Source organism: Leptinotarsa decemlineata, unplaced genomic scaffold (assembly GCF_025532065.1).
Source record: "Leptinotarsa decemlineata unplaced genomic scaffold, Ldec_3_MD MMD2_P_RNA_scaffold_2, whole genome shotgun sequence".
NCBI classification, from domain to species: domain Eukaryota; kingdom Metazoa; phylum Arthropoda; class Insecta; order Coleoptera; family Chrysomelidae; genus Leptinotarsa; species Leptinotarsa decemlineata.
Genome location: NW_027412529.1, coordinates 18,535,485 through 18,549,070, shown reverse-complemented (window position 1 = coordinate 18,549,070; position 13,586 = coordinate 18,535,485). Strand labels below are relative to the sequence as shown.

The 13,586-nt window shown below is 36.7% G+C and overlaps 1 protein-coding gene across 1 annotated transcript in view; it reads right to left on the bottom strand.

Moving 5' to 3' along the window:
• Positions 1–3,486: 3,486 nt before the first annotated feature.
• Positions 3,487–13,586, bottom strand: part of LOC111511292 (macrophage mannose receptor 1) — a 38,365-nt gene continuing 28,265 nt past the window's right edge. The window contains exons 5-6 of the mRNA XM_023167307.2: positions 11,768–11,876; positions 3,487–3,880 (exon numbers count right to left, since the gene is read on the bottom strand). Of these exons, the coding sequence (XP_023023075.2) occupies positions 3,558–3,880; positions 11,768–11,876 (432 nt within the window). The 3' untranslated portion in view covers positions 3,487–3,557. The remainder of the gene's footprint in view (positions 3,881–11,767; positions 11,877–13,586) is intronic.

Below are 13,586 nucleotides of genomic sequence, written 5' to 3'. Positions count from 1 at the left end.
ACAAACTGAAAGAAAGTCCTCCTGAAACAGCTACTTTCATATAAACATTGAATTACACGAAAGAAAAATATTCTTTCGAATTTTTTTTTTTTTCCTTTTCTTTCGAATTTTTTTTTTTCCTTTCGTGTAATTCAATGTTTATATGAAAGTAGCTGTTTCAGGAGGACTTTCTTTCAGTTTGTGTCTGAAAGTTACTTCTTTGCATGATCTACACATCCATGTATAGAGTTACTTATTTTCAAATTGAATAATCCTTCCTTTCTTTGGAAGATTCTCTCATCCATTTTTTTTGTATCAGATGGAGTAGTAGAAAGCCAAAAACTTTCTTTCCCAAAAAAATTAATCACTCCTAAAAATATAACCCTTTCAAATCAAATGAAATATATCTAACTGAAGCATGTACAGATTATCGTGAAGGAAAATCAATGTACCGAACATTCTCAGAATTAAATTCAAAATTTCTTTCTTCTGTGTAACTGCACAAAAACGTTAATGAGTGAATACGAAATATTGCTTTTCTACCTTATACTCAACGAATATTGATTAATGTTTATACATATACGATGCAGAAAAACTCAAAGTCGTATTCACAATTTATTATCACCCTAAGATGTTGGAACGGTAAAACCATCATCAGCACATGTTTCGAACCTATATAGGTACTTTTTCCAAGAACAGAACACAAGCACTACAGGAAAATCTTTAAGGCGCTCGCAAAGTGGTGTCTGTGCGGAAGTAGAGATTCACATTGGATTTGAATCGTTGGAGATTAAATTCATTTGGAAAAACGTTCTCAGGAAGTTTATTCCACATAAAAGCAGTTGTCCAGATGAAGGAGTTCCTAAAAAGTGAAGTTCGAGGTGTACTGAGTTGAACCTCAAAACGATGAACAGCCACAGCCCGTCGCGTATTTCTGATATGTACCGCTCTTGGTGGAATCAGATATGACAAGTCACTTGAACACCTCCAGTGAAAGTATGTATAGGAGAGAGACAAATCTACAACTTTTTTTCGATTTTCCAGTCTATCAAGGTTGCACGTGATGTTCGCATTTCCAATCAGGCGGATGGCTCTTCTCTGGATGGATTCCAGCAACTTCAGGGTATGTTTGGGGCAGAACTCTCCACATGAGAACAATACTCCAAAGAAGGTCTGATCTGAGCTTTATAAAGCATCAAAAGTTGCTGAGGTGTGTACAGTTTTCTTGGTCGGAAAAGTGTTCCAAGCTTATCAGAAGCAGACTGGGCAATTTCAGTGACATGATTGTGCCAAGATATGTTGGTGTGAATTTTATCTCCCAACAAACTTATCGAAGCAGAAAGCGGAATTGTCTGACATTATTATATCCGGTCCGAAAACATTTATTTCTTTGGAGAAAACGTATGCCTGGGTTTTTGTGGCATTGAATTGAAGCTGGTTACTTTCACCTCAACTCGAAATTACTTCTAGATCCTCATTAAGATATGCAACTTCCGTGTGCTGTCATCAGTAAAGCAATATATTGGAATCTTTGTTTTTCAATAAGTCGTCGATATAAATTAAAAAGTGGGTTGAAGACAATATGGATCTATGGGGAACACCAGCATTGATGGTGAAAGAATTCGAGAGATATCCATCGAGGACCACTTGCAGAAAACGTTTTTTCGGGAAGCTGAAAAGACATTCAAAGAAATGATCCGACAAGCCATATCATCGAAGTTTGGCCAGCAAACCCTCATGCCACAAATGGTCAAAAGCCTTAGAAATATCAAGCGCAACAGTTCTCGATTCTCCATGTTTCTCGATTGCGCTGTTTCAAATATGGGTGACATTCGATAGAAGGTCCCCTGTTGATTTTTGTTTCCGAAAGCCATATTGATGATCGCTTACGATGTCAAAGCCTTCCAAATATTTGAGAATATGGTGGTTTACGACTTTCTCCGTAATTTTCGATATCACTGATAGGAAAGCGACTAGTCTTAAACTAATCATCATCAGCTAATTATTTAAAAATTCTACAATAAAAGAACAACATAACAATAGTTATTACAATGGAGTATAAAAATTCTTAAATGGAGAAGAAAAATTTTATAATTCAGTAAGTATTTTTATACTTCATTGTATTAACTATTGGGATGTTGCTCTTTTTCTATTATAGAATTTTCAAATTACTAGCTGATGATGAACCTATATAATAATAATAATAATAATAAGCGCCTGACCTTCGCTTTTCTCAGGTCGAGTGGGCTGAAGTCGGAAACCGAGGGGTTCATCATGGCTTGCCAGGATAGTGTCTTCATCACTTTAGTCTACCGCAGTCGCGTGATGGGTATAGAGGTTCCTGACACAAGGTGCAGGGCCTGCCGCGAGGCGCCTGAGACCCTATGCACTTGCTATCATCATGTCCAGCATATGCGGTCTCGGCCTATATACATCGACATAACGCGGCCCTAAGAGTGCTATACTACCATCTACGGCACTCTTATGGTATTGACGAGACACCGGTGTTGCCCTACGCTCCGGTGGATATTGAATCCGTTGTGGGGAACGAGAAGTGCCGAATTTATTGGAACTATTCGTTCCCCACCCTCAGGCCCATAAAAACTAATAAGCCTGATGTAGTTCTTCTCGACCACCAGACCAAGACGATATTTGTCGTGGAGTTTTCAGCTCCTGGCGAGATGAATATTATCAGAAAAGAGGAGGAAAAACAGATAAAATATCGAGATTTTCTCTTCGAACTCCGCAGACTCTATCCAGATCACTCTGTCAAGATGGTTGTTCTGATTATTGGAGTCATTGGTGTAATGATGTCTTCTCTACTCTCGAATCTTAAAATCATACCGGCTTGCCGCACTAAGGCAGAAATCTTAGCCGCACAGATGCAGAAGGCTGTCATTCTTGGCCCACTGCGCTTGCTCAGGGCACATGATTCTCGGACCCAATGATCACTTACCCCACGGTGTGGGGAGTGGTCGTTGGTTGATAATGCTGGCGCGCCCTCCCGAATGTATCGGGGCTTCGGGGGATAGGGCCTGATCAGCGCACACTATGGTGAAAAATAAATAATAATAATAATAATAACCGACTTCATTATTTTCAAAAAATATGTAAAAAAAAACAAGATTGAGGAAATACACCAACAGAATTTTTTTTTAAAAATAAAGGGCGTAGTTCAGTTCAGTTCCTGAATAGATTTAACAACTGATCTGTTCTTCCACTCAACCCTAAAATATAGGTTCGAAAAATGTACTGATTGATGGTTTTACCATTCTTACATCTGGAGGTGGAAACAAATTGTAGAGACGACTTTGAGTTCTCTGCATTGTAAATCTACTACATTCCACTTCGAGATATGATAGACTTCTACCACAGGTCTATACATATGCTTATGAAAGTGAGTATTTCAGTTTGTAGCCCTTAGCCACCATCATGTTAGTGACAAAAATATTGAAAGATGTACTACGGACATTCCTTCTACATGAGAAGTACAATGAATGAAAAAAAAAACATTCACTATCGTTTTATTTTATGATACCTATTTTTTCAATAACAATAATGACTAACATATACTGACTTCATTTTTGTATATTCATAATCACTTCACAGTTATTTCCTTCTTCGTTGCAGACTTGTTCTGGTCCTACGATCAATTTTCCTGTCACATTAATTTTCACAACAGGATCTTTCTTTTCGCAAACAAAATGGCGTTTACTAGAACAATAATTATCATTCCATACCAATTTTTTTCCAGAAATAATAACTTCAAGACAATATGTCGAATTTTTTGCACCATTTGGTTCTCCTTTTCTCCAGTTGAAATACGTTATTGGTTCATCATTCGACCATTTCCATTGTTCACCTGCTTTCCTTTTTCCTCCAATCCAATAGGGTTGTGTACCTGCACGAAGAAAAGAAATATACTTGTTGAAAGAGTTTGATGTTTGATTTTGAAACAAATGAGATGTAAGGCCCTCATTCACGGAGATGGTTTCAAAGCGAGAAGAATTTGAACTGTGCGTTCAGAACGTACAAGTAGAAAGTACAGATGAAACTTTACCCTTTCGAATTCGTTAGGTTAGAAATGACGGAATATTCCTGTTGAATGAATGGGAGTGTTGAACTTGAAATTTGTAAATAAAAGTCCGATATGTAATAACCGTTATTTCAATTTTGGAAGGAGTTGCCAAAAATCAGTATTCAGACTGAATCTAATGATAATTGAGTTACAGTTAAGTACCGGTCCAAAAGTATCGGCCAAGCTACGTATTACAGTCACTCTCATATACATATTGTAGGAATTACGGCGAGGCACGAAATCTGAGATTTTCGAGATTTGATTATTATTATTTTCATTGGTTCCTGTTTTGTTGTATCATTTTTATTTTATTGTTGTACGAGCCGCACGTGTCACATGTGGATGATCCGCAAATTGAACGCAGTTTCGAAGTGACGATCGTACTGCTATGTCCGACCGAGTTTAAAAATCATTGCTTTTATTGAGTTCGGAATAAGAATACAAAAATGATGCTGAAGAAACGCACAAGAATTGGCACGAAAAACTGTGGCTCAACTACTGTGCCACGCGTGTCACGTGTTACGCTAGTCTCGCCACCTCGTGCTCGGGCGTTATATGGGTTACAAAAAATCGCGCTGTGCTGCGTCACCCCACACGCTTCCAATTTAAGTCTAGTTTTAGAAAGAATTGTCTGTGAATTCTTGAGATCATTCCCAACTGCAACTAGAGACCTCGCGTCTGGGGGCAGCAGCTGCCAAAATAATTTAACAAAATAATTAGGGCATAGTGAGAAGGTTACAAATAGTGACAACTAGCTAAATCATATTGTTACAAATGGTGTCGGAGAGTTGAAGCCGCGTATCTTTACATATGGTGACGGCTAGAGCTAAGTGCCGTATTGTTAAAGATGAATATTTTCCCTTTGTTTTCGCGTTATGTTACATGAAAAAAATTCAAATGCAGAAGGGGGAAAGTGCACGATTGGGGCAGGTGCAACCTTTCCTTTAAAAATTTACTAACACGGGTTTTCTCACGATTTTGTCAAATCTGTCGTGGTATGGAAATTTTTATGCCTTATGTATCATTTACTACAGCGGTAGACATTACCAATGGCGATGTTGGTGCTCGAATTGTTATTCCCGTTGTTCCGAACGCAGTAACTACCACGCTGGTATTTGACTCTGGTTTTATACAGGATGTAACTGAATAAGTGTAAAACATTTAGGGAGGTGATTCCTTATCGAAAAAAAGATAGGATCTTTCATATAAAGAAACTTCATTGGAGCATCCCTTGTTAAGATACAGCCCCTTAAATTGGGTACATAAAATTTTTATAACAATTTTTTTCACAAGCACTGAAAAAGTTACAATATTGAAATTAACCTGACGTTTTGTACCACCAAAAAGACACTTAGCCAGTAATTTATTTGGTTTACCAAATGGTTGTGAGGGGTGGAGAACGCAACCCCTAAAATTTATTGCCAATGTAACTTTTTGTCTTATCATTTGTTTACCATTAAATTCATTTGCGATAGAATGTTTCATTCTAAACAAAAAATGTCTCATGGGTTTTTTGCCCAGTTCGCAGCAAAAAATTATTTAACGAACAACTACAGAGATACATCGTCATAAATGCGAACTAGATTCATTGTTATTTTGTAGTTAGTAACTGCATTAAACGATTGAAGGGTAATAAATAAAACTAGTTAATCAATAACAGAACACACAACATGTGGAAATCATAGTAAATGTTCAATATGTCTACCTTCAGACATTACGCATGCGTCTAGACGTCGGCGCATTGAGCCACGTATTCGCTCAAATATTCCTGGAGTCTCTCTGATTACCCTGCACGCATCGTGAATAGGAGTACGATAAACCAAATGCTGTGAATGGCCCCAAATAAATAAATCGAGAGGATTGAGATCGGGGGATCGAGCGGGCCAGTTCTGTGGTCCTCCTTGACCTATCCACTGATTCAATTATGTTTCAGTTGAATGCTGACTTGCTACTTGACTAAAATGGGCGGGAGCCTCATCTTGCATGAAAAACATATACCTTCTGACGCTCTAAGGAACTTCCTCCAGCAGTACTGGATGCACTTCTCTTAAAAATTGAAAGTATGCCTCACCATTTAATCGAGGAGGTAGAAAATGAGGCCCAATTAAATCATCCCCAATAACTCCGAGCCACACGTTAAGAGAAAACTGTTCTTAATGGTTAGTTTCGACAATAGCGTGAGGGTTTTCATCAGTCCATATGTGGTAATTATGAAAATTATCAATCATGTCTCGAGAAAAACTACATTCGTCTGTGAATTCTATCGTCTTCAGAAAATCACAATTTCTCCTAATCATTTTCAGCATCCAATTGCAAAATTCAAGACGGTTCGGAAAGTCTCGCGGTAACAGTGCTTGTACTCGTTGCAGATGGTAAGGGTATAAGAGTTGTTCCTTTAAAATTCGAAATACCGTCATATGATCAACATTTAGCTGGAAAGCAATCTTTCTAGTACTGGTAGTAGGTTGTTTCTCAATCACATTAAGTACTGCTTCCTCAAACTGTGGTGTTCGTACTTCTCGATGGTGACCACAATCCTGCGTTCTTTTGTTGAATGAACCATATTCTCGTAATCGTTGATGAAGTCGAGCAAATATTCTATGTGAAGGATGCTGCCGTTGAGGATACATTTCAGCATATCTTCTAGAAGCTTCTAACCCATTCCCCTGCGACAGACCGTAAACGTAATGATTATCAGCCATTTCCTCATTTGTGTATGCCATTTTAATAACAAGTGAATTATTAAAGTAACAAATTAAGAAAAGAACAACAACACACAATTAGTATTAATTCAATTTCGAAAATTCACAAACTGACAGCGTCGTACCAATTTAATTGTCACTATCGCTAATAGCAAAGACTACAGAATACTATAAGACGTGTCACTCGCTCATTTTTCGACATCTGAGAAATCTCGCCGCCCGCTAGCGACAGCGGGTAATTACCAGCCGAGGTAGTACAGTGTGTCGCTTGAAGTTACCAGTTCTCGTCGGCCACGAGATATAAAGGTTGTCCGTATTATTTGGTATTGTCAAAGACTACAGAATCGGTAAACTTTGGTATTGTGATAGTGTTGTGTTCGTTCGGAGTTCGAAATATTTATTTTGTGAAAATGTCGACGTATTGCTCAGTGGATGGTTGTCTGAGTACGGTGGGAAGCCCAGGTATTTCGTTTTTCCGCTGCCCAAAGTACAGTGAAAGGTATGCATTCAATATATTCACCATTAATTTTTATTTTACCTATCTATACCTTTTATGGTTTTGTTGTATAAAATTATTCATAACGAAATATACCGCCGGCATTTGCCAATCCAAACTCATTTCAATCTTTTTTCAAAATGTTCAGTTTATCGATTGATATACTTGAATTTTTTTTTAGGTGTCAACGTTGGAAAAATGTATTAGGCTTCATTGGGAATCATAGATATGCTACTCTTACCCCAGAGCAGAGTCACAATAGAATTAAAATTTGCAGCTTACATTTTAGAGCCGATGATATTGTGAATTCTCGTATTCATAGCTATGATGTTCCTTCATTGCTTCTGCCTCAAGATGGTTCTCAGAAAGGTTGGTTCAGTGAAGTTTATAGATTCAAATGATGAAAAAATCTTATTCCACTTTTTAACATATGAAATTTACAATATCAATTTTGTTGTTTAAACCTTCCAGATGATGATGCCATTGCCGGTACTAGCAAGGATTTTATTTACATTGATGCTCAGGTTCAAACGGATCAATTAGGATCACGAGGTGAAATATCTTTTCGTTATATTATATACTTACCTGATCTATTTTTATATGCTTCGGAAAAAAAAACGATGACAAGAAAACAATTATTGAAAGTACGTACATCTTTCTTTTAGATGAATGCAGCCAAACATCTGCTAAACTCTCTTCGGGAACTCCAAGAAAAGTGGCATTACGAAAAAAAATTGTATCACTAGAGAAAACAGTAGCTTCAACATCAAAAAGAGCACTGGACGAAACCGGAATTACTCTGGATGATGTTTTCAAGTTTCTGGATCGAAAATATCCTGAGCAATATTGTAAGCTCTTGAAAGCACAGCTTTCTTTGATAAATAAAGCACCAAAAGGGTCCAGGTATAGTGACGAATTCAAACAGTTTGCATTGACTCTTTATTTTCTTGGTCCGAAAGCATACAAAAAATTTTCAACAATTTGTAGATTACCGTCAAAAAGTACACTTCATCGTTTCACGAAAAATTGGATTGTTGAACCAGGCTTCAACGATTTTATTTTTCGTGTTATTGAATTCAGGATTGGGCTCATGAAGGAGAATGAAAGATATTGTATTTTATGCCTAGACGAAATATCTTTGAAATCTCATCTTTATTATGATATTTCCAGAGACAAAATAGTAGGTTTCCAAACAAGTTTGAATGGGACCTCTACTGACATAGCAAGTAGTGCTCTAACAGTAATGTTCAGAGGTTTGGCAAGCAATTGGAAAATACCACTTGCATACTTTTTCTATAAGACATCAGCAACTTCTGATGATTTGAAAGATATTTTGTTCAAAACGGTACGAAGATGCAAAAGTATAGGCCTAAATGTCATGGGGGTGGTTTCCGATCAGGGTTCAAATTTTCAGAAGTTGGTGAAAACTTTGAATGTTACAGACGAAAATCCCATATTTCTGATAGACGATCATAAACTTGTATATTTGTTTGATATCCCGCACTTGCTGAAGTCGACACGAAACAATTTGTTTTCCTACCAGTTTTTACTTCAGGGTGGAGAAACAAGAAAACATTACATAGAAACAATGTATAATTATGATAGAACTAAACAATATAAATTGGCTCTTAAACTTAATAATGACCACATTTATCGAAATAATTTTCAAAAAATGAAAGTCACGTTGGCTTCCCAAGTTCCCATCAAGAGATATTGTTGACCATGTAATAGAGATGGAAAACATATTCATTGAAAATTTTGATAAAATCGGCAGTGAGAAGGGAATTGGACAGTATTTGAAAACAAAATATTCGAAAATTCTTTTCTCACATCCATGTCAAAAATTCCTCTTCGATTATTATATATCTTTATATACAAGAGTTCGGATATACTTTACTTTAAAATTCATGAACCAGGACATGAAGATTGTTAGGAAACATAAATCATGCAATGTAAAATTGAATATTTTAAATCATTTATAAACATATAACATTATATAATTGTATTATTTTTGTTAATAAAACATGTTTTTCTGAATGTATGTTTATCATTTCATCAGTAAATCACTCTGATCTGTTTCTTAGATCATTTATTCATGAGTTTATCTATCATGTTTCTAGAAGTTGATCGACAAACAACTACTTTCGTATCTTTGTTTATCTGTCTGATACAACCGAGCAAGCGAAGTTTCAACTTCGGAACGTCCCCTGTAGATATCGCGAATAGGAACTGCCCTCGTATAACTGTCATGCGGCCGGCGGCTTCCAGACATCGTTTGTCGGCGATATGATTTATGGAAATCGCAAAAAATGCAATCCTGAGCCGTACCGACAAACGAATTCCTTGGAGTGAACCAACTTATAGTATTCGGTAAACTTTGCTAATAGCGACCTACTAGATACAATATTTTCGTATTTATGACGATGTATCTCTTTAGTTGTTCCTAAAATAATTTTTTGCTGTGAACTGGTTCATTTTGGGCAAAAAACCCAAGAGATGAAACAGGCTATCGGAAATATTTTTTCAAATGCTAAACAAATAATAAGACAAAAAGTTACATTGGAAATAAATTTTAGGGGTTGTGTTTTCAACCCCTTACAACCATGGGGTAAACCAAATAAATTTCTTACTGTCTGTTTGGTAGTACAAAACCTCAGGTTAATTTCAATATTGTAACTTTTTTAGTGCTTGTGAAGAAAAAATGTTTTGTGTAAAAATGTTTTATGTATTTTATGTACCCCCTTTAAGGGGCTGTATCTTAACAAGGGATGCTCCAATGAAATTTCTTTATATGAAAGATCCAATTTTTTTTTGATGAGGAATCACCTCCTTGAAGGTTTTACACTTATTCAGTTACACCCTGTATTATCATTAGTGGATGTGACTTGGTTTCTCTTAATTGAATTACCTGACCTTGTTTGTGTAACTTTGAGGAAAAGATAGATTTTATTATTGTTTAATGCCTCTTGTTTCTTTTGAAATTATCCTTATGTATTTGAATTTCTATTGCTTTTCCATATACTCTTGGGTAGTGATTTTGAATTTAATCGAGTATTACTGTATTTTCGAATGAGATAATGTGAGTGCCTCTTTTGTTCAGAGCATGTTTGGTTACAGCTGATTTGTCGGTTTGTTCGAGTTCACAATTTCTTATGTGGTCAGAGAAACGGGCACCTACACTTCTCTTCGTGGTTCCAATATAGACCGCCATGCCGCCCCCGTGGTGATGCTAAAGGTTCTCTAGGATCCTTAGCTGACCTTAGACTTTGATTGTTTTTGTTGGCCCTCTTCGCTCATCAATTCATTTTCAGTGAGATGTTGTTTTTTACGAACGAACGCAATAGGCAGTCCATCAAGTCTGACGGTGGCAAACTTTTTCATGAAAAATTTCGAACAACAAGCTCCAGAGCAAGCGTCCGTGAAATTGTTGGCTGCGTTATGTTGATAATACGTTCGTGGTATGGCAAGATGGTGAAGAAACACAAAACGATTTTCTATTACATCCAAACCCTCTCGACCCAAAAATACAATTCACATTGGAACGAGAAACCCAAATTACTCTAGCCATCTTGGATGTTGTTGTGAATAGACGTGAAGATGGGACATTGATCCACAGATTGTATAGAAAACCAATACATACAAAGAGGTACCTGAACAAAAACTTCAATCACCAACCACAACAAGAGGGAGGGGTAATTACAACGTTGATTGAGAGAGCACGACATATCTGCAAACCTGAGAGTCTTCCTGAGGAGCTAAGTCACCTAAAAATGCTTCAAAAGAGAATGGATACAGCAAAGAATACGGCATAGGGGAGAGAACGCCAAAGTAACCCCAGCTAGGCTGATCAAGGAAAAAGTTTTTTTTCCGATGTTGAAAGTGAGTGTTACAGACTATAGGGAGAATCTCAGATCAACACAACATGAAACCAATATTTAGGCCAACGAAAGCTATCAAACAAAATCTAAGGTCAGCTAAAGACCCCAGCACCTTTAGCAACACCTGGAGTATAACGGATTCCTTGTGTAGGTACCCGTCTTTTTGAACATGAAAGAAATTGTCCATTCAGACAAACCGAAAAATCAGCTGCAGCCCAACACGCTCTCGACAGAGAATGCACACACATTGTTTCATTCGAAGATACAGGAATACTCCATAAAACTCACAATTACTATACAAGATTACATAGAGAGGCAATGAAAACTCGAAAACACAGGTATAATTTCGAAAGAAAAAAGAAATGAATGAAAAAAAGACTATTCGACCTTGAAGGTAAACAAACAAGATAAGATATTTCAATTAAGATAAACCAAGCCACGCCCACTATTAACAACTAGAGCACCAATTTTGGCACTGTGACCGTTTCCACATCGCCTTTACGATAACGTAATAGACGAAACGTTAGGCATATGAACCTACAGGCCACGGCCAAAACCCCGGAGAATAGATTGTACTCGATATGAACTCATTTCAATTTCTGTGATATTGCTACCAAAATCCATATTTCCTTACCTTTTCCACTCATGAGTTTATATAAATCATCATTTTCATATTCACATCTCAGTTCTGCTAGTTCCATGAACATATCCGAACAAAGCTTCTTTGCTTCTGCATACGTGGCCTAAAATATAAATCGAATATTACTTTTCAGCTCTGATGAATTAAATAACGTTCCACAAAAAAAAATTACTGTTTCAATGAGATAATTACCATATGTAAAATAATTGTAATAAATGTTGATTGCTTCATTCCTACTACAGAATTTATAGTGGCTGCACTATTCACAGAAAAATTGGAAATGAGGATGGAAAAGAAAATAGATGTTCAAGTTTTTTTCAACTTAGAACTGGTATGAATATCAAATTACGACCGCCTCTATATTCATCAACGAGTTTGAACATAACGTAATGAAAAGCATACTCAGTTGTGCGTAACGTCATTTTGGGATGAGCTGGTGGTGGAAGGCTGAAAGAAATCTCTGAATAGAAAATCCTATGAAGGTGGTTGTGAATAATGGAGAGATCTCGTACTTGCACGCTCTGAAGTTATCTAAGTCTCTGTTAATGAGTGGTCGGGAATAAGACTACTTGGGAACCGTCTGACTTGCACATTTACTTCAAATTTTCCGGAAAGAACTGTAGCCTCATGATCTCACTACAGTTTTACTATCATCGTTTCAGTTCGACAGTCTTGTTTACCGTATTAGTTTTGTTACATGTCTCTCCTTGGTCTTCTGGGCATAGTTTTATTGTCGATAAATTAAGTTAGATGGAATCATCATGAGTTCTTTCTGGCCCTTTTGTTCCATTGTCTGACATTGACAGTGAACACGCCTTCATTCTGAACCGATTTTTGGTATCACGTTTATCAAAATCCAGGTGGTTCTGAGAGAAACTAATTTGATTCTGGGAACATAGTCATGAATTTTTAATTTCAAGTCTCTCCAGAGGACTCAATAGATATACACCAGTGGATGGCTAGGTACGAGTCAGGTACTGAACGCATAGTATATGAAAATTTAGCAAATCATTAAACTGAATGAGAACTAACCCTGAGTCACTTGTGATGCACTGCTTCGAACCTTTGGTGAAGTAATGAATATCACTGGAGTTTTATTCCAACACCAAACCGTTATTTGCAACACCTCGACACGTGTTTCGATCACCAAGTGATCATCTTTTAGAGGAAGAAAACCTATTCTTCCTCTGGTAAAACGTTGTGAAGTTTTGGACCTGAGTAAGAAACACTTCTTTGCAATATGTTTTTTGAAGGTCTTGCTACTTGCGACATGTTCAATTTTTGCCGTATTAGTTACGGATGATTGATGGCTTCTAGAATTGCTTTGTTTTTATGTTGGGAGGCTGTAGTGATCATAAAAAATAATTATCGAATATCTAAGATTTTTGATTCATTAAGAAGTTGTTCCGAAAAATGTTTTTTAGTTGCACCCCAAGGAATGATTACATACTTGAGGTGGCATGCGATCAAAACATAATGAAGGAAATATTTTCATTTAGTCTGTGCTGAGTATTTTGAAATAGTGTTTCATACTACATAAATTCTCCTCAATTTTCTCACTACATAATTCGATTGTACTTCGAGATGAATTCCTAATTATCAGTGTCTGTCTACCCTTTTGATACTAACAACTTAATTAGTTCGTTTGATCAAAGTTTTGGAGTATTAAGTGGAGGGAATGAAGTATGTTTTGTCTGTATTTACTATTAGATAGTTACGAAGTCCCAATCTACTACAGTTTTTAATTCTTTCCAAGTTATGGCTTTGTATGATACTGCTATGTCATTAGCAAAGCTCATCGCATTCCCTTCTT